Source organism: Macaca fascicularis, chromosome 17 (assembly GCF_037993035.2).
Source record: "Macaca fascicularis isolate 582-1 chromosome 17, T2T-MFA8v1.1".
NCBI lineage: Eukaryota > Metazoa > Chordata > Mammalia > Primates > Cercopithecidae > Macaca > Macaca fascicularis.
The window spans coordinates 10,493,289-10,505,952 of record NC_088391.1 but is presented as its reverse complement, the minus strand read 5'-3'; the positions used below and the strand labels follow the sequence as shown (position 1 = coordinate 10,505,952).

Below are 12,664 nucleotides of genomic sequence, written 5' to 3'. Positions count from 1 at the left end.
ATGAATAAACTGGTTAATATATGTACAAATACATTTTTATCAAGATAAACAAGAAATATTCAACACTATCACCTTCCTCATTTCTCAAACTGGTTGTATGATTTTTGACTGACATTTATAACTACCTTCCGCTACTCATTCTATATTCCCTTTGGAATTCCCCATGTTCATGAATAGGAATTCCAAGGGGAACACAGATGGAATATAGATGGATATAGATGGATACAGATAAAATACTCTCCTTGGAATATGCCCACCTCAGTGAGTCCAAGTTCCTTGCCTGGTGGCTCAAATCTTCATTCCTGAAGGGCCTGGACCACAATCAGTCCTCTGTGTACTAGGTTGGTGTCGCTTTCTATTGACATTAGTCACAGACACATAGAGTACATACTCCTCACCCTCATTGTGAAGTGACAGTCCAATTTCTCCTTGGTAATTAGGATCAGTCACCCCAGGTGGGAAAGGAACCCCCTTCCTTGCTTGTGTATTCACTGGCATGAGGAGATGGCGAACTGAGCTGTCAGTTTAGTGGAACCACCATTGTATTCCCTGATGGAAACATTCCCCCCATAGGAACTAAGATTTCTGCAATAGCAGAGCCCAAAGTTACAGGAATGGGAAGGAAAAATTACTACTCGAACACCAGGGTGTTAGTGAGAAAAGCCACTCCCGTTTTGACCCCATGATTCTTGGACCCATGAATCTTGACAGTGGGAGAAATAGTATCATGTATTGGCCACTGACTTAAAGCATCCTGGAGGACATAACCCCAGGCCAACAAGGTGTTGATGCCCAGCTGGTGCTGTCACTGAGCCTTTAAAATCCATTCCACTGTTCTAATCTGGCCACCTGCTTCACTGTGAGGCCAGTGAAGCCCGTGATCAGAAGCTCATATCTGTACTTCCTTTGCTGTAAGATTACTTCCTTGGTCAGAAGCAATGGTGGCTGAAATTTTATAACAAATAAAATTAAGCCCACGGATGGTGGGTTTGGCAGAGCAATGTAGTCAGGGAAGGCACATCCATGTCTAGAGTAAATGTCTATTCCAAGGAAGACAAAGCACTGCCCCTTCCATGATGGAAATTGTCCAATGTAATCAACCTTCCACCAGTTGGTTTTCTAGCCCAGGGAATGGTGCCATATTGCCGTAGATTTCTATCTTGGCAGGATGAGCACTCAGCAATGGCTGGAGCCAAATTGGCCTTGATGAGTGGAAATCCATGTTGCTGTGTCCATACATAGCCCTGCCCGCCTGGTCATGATATATGTAAGCCCGTTGGGCAACAGTGGCTGGGGAAATAGACTGGCTAATGCTGTCAGAATGAATCATCTAATTCAGCTGATTTTAAAATCCTCTTCTGCTGTGGCTGCTCTTTGGTTAACATTCATATGGGATACATATTCTCATGTTTTGTGTGTATTCAGAGAATTCTATCCATATACCTCTTCCCCAGGACTCCTTGTCACCAGTCTTCTAATCAAGTCTCTTGGAAGTTCCTGATCATCAGACTAAACCATTAACCACTCTCTGTGATTTTGTGTAAATCTGTAACTTATGGCCATCTTCTCTTCTAGGCAAAATGAACACCCACTTGTATTGCTCTAAGTTCTGCCCACTGAGGGGGTTTTCCCTTGGCACTGTCCTTCAGGGGTACCCCAGAGTAGAGCTGTAGTGCCTCAGCTAGGCACTTCGGGTAGTACCAGCACTATAAACTATGCTCCAATTTGTTTTTTCCTCCATCAAGTAGGCATAGGAAACTCCCCGTGAAGCCACAGATGCAGACTGGGAGGGAGCAGTCAACCTGGTAACAGTACTGGCTGGGCCAAGGGCCTGCGCTACTTGCTCTTGCAGCTTATTTGTGCCTGCAGGACCTACTTGGGCCCAATCTCATATTCCATTTGATGATGGAACACTGCTGTGTGCACCCAACTTTCTGCCTTGGGTCAGATGACTCTTGTTCACAATGGACAACTCAGGTCAAAAGACAACATGGTGGCCCATGGTGATGCATTTTGTGTTTATTATTGATAGTAGCTAGAAGATGTTTCTCAAAAGGAGAATAGTTATCTTCAGGGAATGACAGCTTTGCTCCAAATCATTAGGTGCTATGCTGGGGTTCACCTATAAAGGCCTGCCAAAGGCTCCAAACAGCTTCCCTTTCCACTGCAGCTACTTTAAGCACCATCATGTCAGTTGGGTCTTAAGGCCTAAGTGGCAGAGCAGCTTGCCCAGCAGCCTGAGCTTGTATACACAGCCTACATTCATTGTTCTGGGGTCTCATTCAAAACTGGCAGCCTTTAGGTTTCAAAATGGTGCAAAGCTGGAAACAACCAAATGTCCATCAGGCAGTAAATGGATAAACAAATTGTGGTATATTCTTATAATGGAATTATCCAGTAATAAAAAGAACAAACTACTGAGGCACACAACATGGATGAATCTCAAAAACATTATGCTGAGCAAAAGAAGACAGACACAAAAGAGTGAATACTGTATGGTTCCATTTGCATGAAACCCTAGAAAAGATAAGTACAATTTATAGCAATAGAAAGCAGATCAGTGATTGCCTGGAGCTGGGGCTAGGGCTGGATATTGACTGGAGAGGGACACTAGAATAAAAATTCACTCGTTACTGTGAGAACGGCAACAGGCCATGCGTCACCATGACAAAAAACACCTCCCACTAGGCCCTGCCTCCAATATTAGGGATTAAATTTCAACATGAGATTTGTAAGGAACAAATATTCAAACTATATCAGATACAGTTTTACAGGCCCAGATCCTAAAGAGGATCAGATGACATCTGGGCAGGAGAACTGAACGTTATATATCCTCTATGTTCTTTCATTTATTCACTCATTCAACAAATACTTACTGAGCACATATACCATGTGTCATGCACTGGCTTGGTACCAAGCAATAGAACCAGTTAGTGTTAATATTGGTTAGGATAAAGTTCATTTGCGTATAAGCAAAAAATAAAAAATAATAATAATAAGCAATGGCTTAAACACGTAAGCTTTCATTTGCCTCTCGTTAAAGGAATTCCAGTGGTAGGCAAGCCAGGGCTGGTGTGGTCCAAGGTGAACAAGAACATAGGTGCCTTCTTTCTTCCTGTTCTACCCATCATAAAGCGGGCTTCTGCCTTAACATCACCTGATTGCCTGAGACAGCTTTGAAGGGTCTGCCATCTGCACCGCATTTTAGGAAGCGGGAAAGAGAAAGAGTAAGCAGTGAAATGAGGAATTACCTCTTCAACGAGCTTTCCTGGAAATCCCACCCTTCAGCTTCCACTTCTATCTTATTGGCCAGAATGCTGTTGCATGGCCATTGCTAGCTTCAGAAAAGACGAGGAATGTAATCTGTCAGCTGGGCACTTTACTGCCTTGAATAGAGCTTGGAATGAATGGGAAACATTTTGGGTAGTCAACTTCCTCAATCTTTTCTTATAGAGGATGTCAGGAAAATCTTACCAGAGGAAGTGGTGTTTTGGCAAATACAGGAGGAAAGAAGAGACAATATGTTCAAAGATCCTGAGCAAGAGAAAAGCACCATGAAGTTGAGGACCTAACAAAATTTCCACTGAGTGGGAAATCTGATTGAAAAGATGATGTGGGAGGGGTTGGGGAATCACATCACAAAGGGCCGTGCTGTTTCCATTAAGGAGTTTCAAAATGATCCTGGGGGCAAAGAGAAGCCATTTGAGGATTTTAAGAGGAGGAGTCTCACAAATGGTTTTGCATTGTAGAGTAGAGCACTCTGGCTGCAGTGTGGAACACAGATTGGAGAGACCAGCACGGAGACAGGGAGAGCAGTTGGGGTCTGTTCCAGAGAAGAGATGGTGGATTAGACTAGGATGGTGGCCATGGCCTTAGACAGAAATTTGTGTATTGAGGGTCTGTTTGCTAAATAGTAGCTACAAGGCTTAGTGAGGGATAGACGGTGAGGAAGAGGAGTCAATAATAATGCTCAGATTTCTGACTTAAACAACCAGATGAATGTTGGTGCCACTGCCTGAGAAGTCGCTCTTAAGACTCTTTAGCTATCCTGACTCTTACAGTACTTAGTTGGGGCCATTTGGGAATGTTGCTGAAGTTCTCCTTGCTTGGCTGACTTTGGCTATTCTTGAGTAAATGTTTGATAAGCACGATAGCCCTCACCCATTTGACAGTGGATTGATTGAGACATGGCAAAATTAAACTTGATGCAGATGTATGTGTATTAAAAATGAATGCCCATCTCCATCTCCTGTGGCCTCCTGATAGAGAAGAGAGATGTGAATTCGGCTAGCAGAGAGAAGGAGCGTTGGGTGGGATCAATGAAGAGTCCATGAACCCTGTGCAATGACTGGAGAACTGAATGACAAGCTTCATTTCCCCGGTGTGTGGCTATGGGGTCCCCAGATCTAGGTTAGGGATTCAGTATCCATACCTCATCTTGGGACTGAATTACAACCCTTTCAACCAAAGAGCATCTGTGCCCACAGAGAACTGGGAAGGAAAATTAGAAAAGCAGTTGTGCGCCCCAGAAAACGCTCCCAGGGCACAGCAACCCATTCTCTTAGGGATGAGCAGGGAGAAGAGATTTCCTTTTCTGCCTTTTATTGACAGAAATTTTGCAACATGCAAGGAAATAGGATATTCAGATTAAATGACTGGGCATTCAAATATTCAAAAGTTAAGTTCCTTCCCCCAGCAAAATTAGCCTGACCATATTAACAGAGTTATATATTGCATGAAAGTGGTTTAGTTCCTGTTTTCCTTTTGAATAAACTGGCTAAAAATATTATTGTTTGTGGTGTTAAATGGATTTCATAACTAACACAGGATGTGGCTAAATTCATAGTACTGTGATAATTTTAATTGAATTTTCTGACTCCTACATGTTTGTCAACTTTTAACACTGTATTAAGCATAAGGTTCCAATGTTATTAATATGAAATGCTCACATTCCCTTATGACTGTGATTATATTTTGTTATCATTCCTGAATGTTGTATTAAGTCTATTTAAAAGATATCCCAAGAGACCCTTATATGTTTACTGCATTAGAAGAAAAACAGATGTTCTCACACATCCTGAGAGATAATACAATTTACATTGCGTATGCAGCTTGTTGAGAACCACTTAAAGATCTTTCTAGGTGGCCAGAGGGTTTAAGTAATCCATAGCATCTGACAGCGTGTCATATTAGAAAATTAGAAAAAAATGCCAATCACATTTTCCAAAAGCAAAAGCACATTTAAAAATTATCCTCTGGAGGCCAGGCACGGTGGCTCACGCCTGTAATCTCAGCACTTTGGGGGGCCGACGTGGGCAGATCATGAGGTCAAGAGATCAAGACCACCCTGGCCAACATGGTGAAACACCGTCTCTACTAAAAATACAAAAATTAGCTGGGCGTGGTGGTGTGCGCCTGTAGTCCCAGCTACTTGGGAGGCTGAGGCAGGAGAATCACTTGAACCCAGGAGGCAGAGGTTGCAGTGAGCCAAGATCAGGCCACTGCACTCCAGCTTAGCGACAGAGCAAGACTCTGTCTCAAAAAAAAAAAAAAAAATTATCCTCTAGAAAAAAAAAGGGGGGGGGGGAACAGAACATTTGAACCACAGTCCTCCTGTTCTCAGACTGTGATTGAATTACAATCACAAATTAGAACTGACATGAGTTTTTCAGTAGAACATCCCGACTGGTTGCCTCACTCACTTGGAAATTGTCCATAGTCTCACTTCTCTAGAAGAAGCCAACCACCTATGACATAGCAAGAGATGACCCTGGACAATCAAAATAGATTAAACAGAGAATAGTCACTAAACAGTATTGACTTTTGGAAATGTCCTAACCAGCCTGGTTATTTTATGAAGGATTGTAACAAGCTTAGTTCTCTGAAATCTATACCTAGAGCAGATAATAAGCAAGAAAGTAAGGAGAAATAAGGAGAAGGATACGGAAATATTTGTTGAATGCAGCTAAATGCAAGCAGCCTTACACATATTATTTAATCTTTATGACATCCCTATGAAGAGGTATAATTATCCCGGTCCTCAGATGAGGATACTGAGACAGAGAGAGGTCACGCCGTGTGCGTGCACCATATGCATGCAGTGAAGCTGAAATCCTAGCCTAGAGAGTCATTACGTGAACAACAATTACTAACTTCTATGAAACGTTTTCTAGGTATACCAGATACAGCACTTTATATCTATTATAACCCTTAATTCTTACAAAGGACTTTAAATCAACCTCCATTATTGTCACCATGCCTTAGACGAGTGAATTGAGGCTTGGAAAGTGTAGGTCCCTTTCCCACCATTGCACAACTAGCTGACAACTGAGACAGGACTCAGACCTGGTCAGTGTGATGCCTGAGCTCGTGAGATTTCACCACAGCCTGCACTGCGCTGACAGGCACGATGGCAACAGAAGTGGCGACTTGACGGCAGAACACAAGAATAAAGCTAGGCAGGCCAAGACATCCGAAAGATGCTGCTGTCACTCAAGAGGAAGGCAGCAGTGTGGATCAAGGGAAGACTGTGAGACATGTGCCCACATTCTCTGTGAACGTTGGGGAGGGAGAGTGTCCAGGTGCTCAGTGGTCAGCTATGAGCATGGCGGGAGAGGGCTGTCATGACCTCAAAGGTCAGCATTTTACAGGAGGTCTGGGAGCTGCATTGGGCAGCTAGGTCTACCCTGATCCCAGCTCCTGATGCGACCTCAGCTTCCAGTGTAAACCCCATGTGTTGACCCTGAGCTTTGTGGAATGGAGAGAATAAAAGGCCTTTTTTGAGAAGGTGGCAGGGATGGCAGATTCCAGAGAAAGCGATAGGTGAGAGGAGCTTTCAGAGGAGAGGCTGAAGCCGCACGAGAGTTTGCAGTTCATGGTGTGAGCTTTCCAAAGGGCACAGTGGATGGGTTTGCAATGGAGAAAAGGATGGAGGAAGGGGGCAAGGGTGGGTCAGAGACATGGGGAGAAGAACTGAGCAATAAGGCAGTGTGTAGTTGTGGAGTTATTACAGATATGCATATCTGTAATAGGTTTTCATCCACAGTTCCTGGCTCATAACTCCCATAGCCCTTACTACAGTCTTGTGTTACAATGTTGAGTGTGTTAGACCTCAGGGGCAGTCCTCAAAAACAGAACCTTTCGGCCGGGCACGGTGGCTCACACCTGTAATCCTAGCACTTTGGGAGGCTGAGGTGAGCAGATCACCTGAGGTTGGGAACTTGAGACCAGCCTGACCAACATGGAGAAACCCCATCTCTATTAAAAATACAAAATTAGCCGGGCGTGGTGGCGCATGCCTGTAATCCCAGCTACTCGGGAGGCTGAGGCAGGAGAACCGCTTGAACCCGGGAGGTGGAGGTTGCCGTGAGCTGAGATCGCGCCACTGCACTCCAGCCCAGGCAACAAGAGTGAAACTCCGTCTCAAAAAAAAAAAAAAAAAACAGAATTTTTCTGACCTACTCCCCCGACCCCTTTCACCTGCCCCTCAAGGCAGGACTCTAATCTTGCCCCCACCCCACCTTTCTGATTGTGGGTTTTAGGACCCTCCCCGGGAAGCTCTTGTCCTATACCCTGGGGAAAGAATGTGGGGGTCTTGAAGCTTCCATAAAAACCCAAGAGGACTAGGTTGGGGAGCTGAACATGTGGAGGCTGACAGGCAGGTGAAGGAGAACTCGTTCATGTACTGAGAGAGTGGCGCACCCCAGCTCCACAGGGTCAGAAGCTCCTGCACTAGGGACTTTTCCACACCTTGCGCTACGCATCTTTCTCTGCCTGTTTTTATCCTTTAAAGTGTCCTTCGCGATGAACTGGTAGCTGTGTTTCCCTGAGTTATGTGAGCCACTCTAGTGAATCGGTCGAACCCAAAGAGCGGGGTGGTGGGAGCCTCAACCTGAAGTGGATTGGTCAGAAGTTCCGGAGGCCAGCCCTCCGCCTGGGAGAAGGAGGGTTCCGTCTGGAGGATCTGACACTATCTCCCAGTAGACAGCGTCAGAATCAAATTGGAGGACACCAGCTAGTGTCTGCTGCTTGGGGTTTCCCCCACACCTTTGCTCACAGGAGCCTTCTGCATTGATGACTGTTGTTATGTTGCTATAAGTGAAGAGGAAAAACTCCATTTGGGAGTTTTTTTCAAACACAGTAGTAAAGAATTTAACACTGCCCAAAAAGAGGTCTGGCTTCTGCCCTCGGCTTCTGAGAGGTGATCTCTAAGGCTCTGCAATGTCCTGCCTGCTAGAGGTGTTTCCCGTTGCCTGGGGACATTGGGTCACGGTGTGTGATTTAGAGCAGGGACTGTGAGTGACGTGTAGCGGTGGAGGGTCTGGGAACAGATCGGCCACATGGGCAGTCAGCTGTGCTCCTGTGACAGAATCACAGTAAAGACCCTGGACACCAAGGCTTCCCTGGTGGGGAACACTCCCTGCGTGTTGTCACACGTCAGTGCCAGGAGAGTGGCGCTGTCCGTGACTCCATGGGAGAGAACTGTGGGGGCTCCATGTCGGGCGCTGTCCTGGACTCTGTGCTATGCGTTTCTTCCTTTGGCTGATTTTAGTCTGTATTCCCTCCCTATAAGAGATCATAACCATGAGTGTAACAACTTTCAGTGAGTTCTGTGAGATCTCTCAGCAAATTATCACAACTCAGGGTGGTTTGGGGAACGCCTTGAACTTGTAGTTGGTGTCAGAAGGCAGGAGAGTGTTTTGTGGACTGTGTCCCCTCCCACTTCCAGTTGGCTAAAGGTTCACAGAGCTGCAAAGTGAGGTAGACTGACCCCCTTAGTCTCTTAAAGCAACACTTCTCAAACGCTAATGTTCATACACACAACATCGGGATCTGATAAAATGCAGATTCTGATTCTACAGGTCCAAGTGTGGCCTGATCCGCATTTCTGATAAGATGATGCTACTGCTCCTTGGAGCACACGTTGAGTGAGAAGGTCTTACATCAACGGTTTCCAGACCGTGTTACATACTGAAATCCCATAGGGAGTTTTTAATTATCCTCATGTCCAGGCTACACACCATCTAGTGGTATTAGGCTGGCATCCCTTTCTCGTTGCTGCGGTGTTGGCGGGTATAGTCAATCAAAGCATGGGGCCAGGTAAAGCTGTGCTGGTGATTGAAAAACGCAAGCCAACAATAGAGGTTGAGAGGTTGTGTTTAAGAAGGTTGGGAAATACAGAAAAACAAGACTGACAAAGAAGCAAGTAGCTCGGCGTGGGATTCTCCTTGTCCTTGGGGATCTCTTCCTTAGCATGCGGTGGCTATCATCGCCACTCTGACACAGTCCTAGCTACGCAGATCCCCTGCAGCAGCTCAATTCTGGAGGGGAGCCCAGGATCAATGGCAAGAGTAGGCAAATGTTGACCCAAACTCAGCATTGCAGTGACATTCTTACCAGGCCATGAGTGCTGATATTTTACTATGACTGTATTTTTTTTTATCGCTTTGAATGCGGGATTCGGTAGCTAGCAAAGGACAACCTTAGAGGTCAAAGGGCCACTTGCCTAAAAATAAGGTCCTGAAAAAAAAAAAAATTACAGAAGCCCAGGGGATGCTCGTGTGTTATGAAAGGAAACTGTATGGAGGGCTTTTCAAAATGTCTAGGCATCTGAGCACATCCTCCTGGGAAACACCTCCCCAGCACGAATGTGGCCTCCACAGAGTTTCAAGAGGAGCCATGGAAAAGGCAGCTGGGGACATTTCCTGGGGAATGGGCCACTTCCCACCCCATAAGTGATGTCCCTGCCTCCCCATCCCACTGTGGGCCTCAGAGGTTCAAACTACCTGTTGCGTCTGCATGGTGTGGACATAGAGGCAGCCAGGGGGAGAAGCAAGCAAGAATGGGCATGCGGATAACCTTGACTCCCAGGGCCCCAGAAGGCACTCACCACCTTCACTCAGGCCACTGCAATGTGGCAGAACTATACTCCTAAAACTATACTGTTTGTTAGAATAATAAGGAAACTATCATACATTAAGTGCAGTAAATGTGTCAGGCATGGAACCAAGTGCTTTGCACCCAATGTCTCATCTAACATGGACAAAACCCAGTAAGATAGGTATTATATTATTGCCCTTTTTACAGATGAGGTGAAGCTTGGAGAGCCCCAGGAACTTGGCCATAGTCACATGGCAAGTTAAAGCCCCGTTCTCAAAGCCAGGATGCCAGGCTGCCAGGCTCCAAAGCCAGGGAAACCCAGCTGTTTCTGAATGCCCAGAGGACTCACGCAACCCATCCAAGGTCACATATTGACCGGGAGAAGGAACAAGGCAGTGAACCCCAGAAAGAGAACGAGCCTCCTCTGTGTTGTGGTGCCCCAGGACCCGTCAGGAAGTGATCTGGCCACAGAGGTGACCCTTCCCAAGCCAAGGGATAGATTCTCAGAACCTTGACACAGCTCAAAGCGGGCAGTACAATGCGTAATAGGATAAATGCCAGGAACGGAGTTGCCCGCAAAGGAAAATGAACACTGTGGCAAGCCCTGAGTTTCCTAACAGGAACCAGAGGCTGTAAGCTAAGTAAAGACATTCAACAAGTGCCCAGGGTGTGACGGTGCAAGCTTAGGAGAGCCTGGGAGCCTTCTCAGAGGCTACAGATGCCCCAGCAGAACACCCACCAATGTTTCCCATGTCTAGGATCTTCTCTTCCCCTTTGAAGCATCCAAGAGAGCCATCAGCAGGCTGGAGACTATATGCTAGGTCCTGGTTCATGAACCCCCCACCCCCTACCTCCCACCTCCACCAAGCTCTCTTGCCAGCGGCCACCTCTCTTGAGCAGGAGCCAGAGTAATGCAGGGAGAACAGGAAAGAATGAATGATGCCCCCAAAAATGGAGCATCTGCCCTGGGCAATGATGGGATCCCTCTGGTTCTCAGTCAAGTGGATGAACCCCACATTGACCTGTCATATCTCCCCTCTCCTGGTCCTTCACCCTTGGACTTAGAAATCCTCTCAGTGAAGACAGAGATACAGCTTTTTCCTGCCCAAATGCCTTTCTTAGGAAAGAGTAGAAAGGATCACCCAGCTTCCAATGGAACAGAGAGATGCTGTCAGCTTTTTGTGAATCTCTGAGCACTCAGCTCAAGCCTTCTTCTTCTTTTTTTTTTTTTTTTTGAAGGTTAGCACATCCATCACATCCCCTAATGCCTATTCAACATCTGTTCTCTAAAGAGTCAGGGAGTTACCTCCAGGGGGACTCTTTCAGGGAGACCACAGTTATTTAATGCAAGGCAGAGAGTTCCTTTAGTGTTCGCTAGGAGTCTGACACCATAATTCAGATTTATGGAATAAAATTCCGGAAGAAATTTGGTTGAGAAACAGGTAGAGTTTGATGTAGATTCTGGGGCTACTCTAGCTGCCCAATACCGCTTCTGGGAGCCTGGGTTCTTAAAAACCACTGAACATGGCCCTGGGCCCAGGTCAAATTTGTAGGAGGCACGGTAAAAGATACACACACACACACACACACACACACACACATACACACACACCCTAGCACTGATGGCTTATGTCCCCAATGTGCCCCAAGGTGCCAAAGGATTTCCCAAATTCAGAAATTTTCAGAGTCTTCTGTGTATGCCAGGGAGCATTGTGATTAAATGTGAGCATTTTTGTTTCTGTTGACTTCTGGAGATGTACAATGCCTGGTTCACAGTGAAGTCAGTTCTACAGAGTTCTTGCAGAATTGTCTAGATGTGGCAGGGTCCTCCTCTGCAGAAACGGGAGATGAGAGGAGGTGCTAGGGGGCAAAGGTGGGATGCAGGAACCAGGTCATACAGAGCCGCCCCTCGCTGGAGCCCAGGCCCTTTCAGCCCCATCTTTGCCAGAGCTTTGACCGCTTCACCTCCAAATGCCCAGATAATAGGAAGCAATTTCTGTCCCTTTTCTGAGTACCTCTTGCTTCACCAGCCCTCCCCAGACCAAACACACCCCAGACAAGGATGGGGGCAGGTACAGTTGCCAACTGTGACATCGGGGCAGTGCAATGTCAGAGGGCCAGAAGTTACATTATCTCACTTACTCGTTTCCTTGTACTAGGCAGGGAGGAAGTCCTATAGACTCAAGTCTGTCCAAGGACAGTGTGGACACTTCCTCTTTCCTGACCTTTGTGTCACTCCACTTGATCTACCTCCTACCCACGACCCCCTCTTCCAAGTCCTCAGGGCCTGATGTCCTGGCCCCTTCCCCTCTTTGGGAAACTAATTCTTCCCTTCTCCACCACCAGTTCACCCAGCCCCCAGCCCCTTCTTGTATCTTGGAAAATCCAGCATCTCAGGCTTTGTTCGAACTCACACAGAGCCTCTTTTGCCCAGCCTTTGCTAAGTCAGGATTGGAGAAAATGGAAGGCAAAAAGGAAGATTAGTGAGCTCATGCACGCCAGCATGACCAGAGAGAAGTTGGCCTTAGGTACATCAGAGTCAGGACCCATATACCCCGGACGCTCCCTGCCTACAGTCCTGTGTCTGTGCGGGTTAGCTTCTTTCTCTCCAGCTAGAGCTGGGCTCTAGTGCAAGCCTGATGGAGATAGTGGGTGTTTTATTCCAGTTCAGACTCCCCAGCAATGAGAACTGCAGCAGACATCCTCTGTTGTTATCTAGGGAACCAGCCAGTCAAGTGAGACTTGAAGGAAACAAGTCTCACTGGCTGGGTGTGGTGGTTTATGT

The 12,664-nt window shown here is 46.4% G+C and overlaps 1 protein-coding gene across 1 annotated transcript in view; it reads right to left on the bottom strand.

Moving 5' to 3' along the window:
• The window catches only part of ALOX5AP (arachidonate 5-lipoxygenase activating protein), a 45,782-nt gene extending 34,173 nt beyond the window's left edge, over positions 1 to 11,609 (bottom strand). The window contains exon 1 of the mRNA XM_074021814.1: positions 11,495 to 11,609. Within this exon, the coding sequence (XP_073877915.1) occupies positions 11,495 to 11,609 (115 nt within the window). The remainder of the gene's footprint in view (positions 1 to 11,494) is intronic.
• Positions 11,610 to 12,664: the final 1,055 nt, after the last annotated feature.